Raw genomic sequence first — 566 nt, forward strand, 5'->3', positions numbered from 1 at the left:
CCCGCGGCTGGAGGTCCGGGCGGGGGAGGGAGAAAGTGAGACTCGGTGTCATCACCATCCATTGTCAGAAGGGGAGGAAACTGGAATCCAGCAGCGGCGAGCAGCAGCTGGGCGGCCACATCTGGGAATGCAAAGCCGACCTCCCCCTCCTCCTCCTCCTCCTCCTCCTCCACCGCCTCCTCCTCTCTCACCCGGGATCACTTCTGCAACCACTTCGCCTTCAGCCCCTGCCTCGGCCAGAGGTTTCATTTTTAACTGAATATTTACGAAAGCTGGAAGCGTGCGAGGGGGGTGGGGTGGGGTGGAAATAGCGGCTGCTTCTTTTCCAGGGATTGATTTAATGGGGATGTGTTCAAGGCAAGAGCGAATTCAGAAGGATATCGACGTCGTGATCCAGAAGTCCAGAGCCGAGAAGGACTGCCTGTTTGCAGGTGAGTTCCAGCCTTTCCGGAGCCTCGGACCCAGCGCCGGCTTCCTCTGCCCGCCCGGCCGCCCGCCGCCCCCCTTCCCAGTTTTCTGCCCGCGACGTGTGTGGCTGGGGGTGGGGGGGGGTGGGTCGCACGTCC

The 566-nt window shown here is 62.0% G+C and overlaps 1 protein-coding gene across 2 annotated transcripts in view; it reads left to right on the top strand.

Moving 5' to 3' along the window:
• PARP8 (poly(ADP-ribose) polymerase family member 8) overlaps nt 1-566 on the top strand; it is a 194,175-nt gene that overhangs the window by 829 nt on the left and 192,780 nt on the right. For both annotated transcript variants that reach the window (XM_008066783.2, XM_021716967.1), the window contains exon 2: nt 330-431. In XM_008066783.2, coding sequence (XP_008064974.1) covers nt 330-431 — 102 coding nt within the window. The remainder of the gene's footprint in view (nt 1-329; nt 432-566) is intronic.

Source organism: Carlito syrichta, unplaced genomic scaffold, assembly GCF_000164805.1.
Source record: "Carlito syrichta isolate Samal-C Ts95f unplaced genomic scaffold, Tarsius_syrichta-2.0.1 Scaffold309106, whole genome shotgun sequence".
NCBI lineage: Eukaryota > Metazoa > Chordata > Mammalia > Primates > Tarsiidae > Carlito > Carlito syrichta.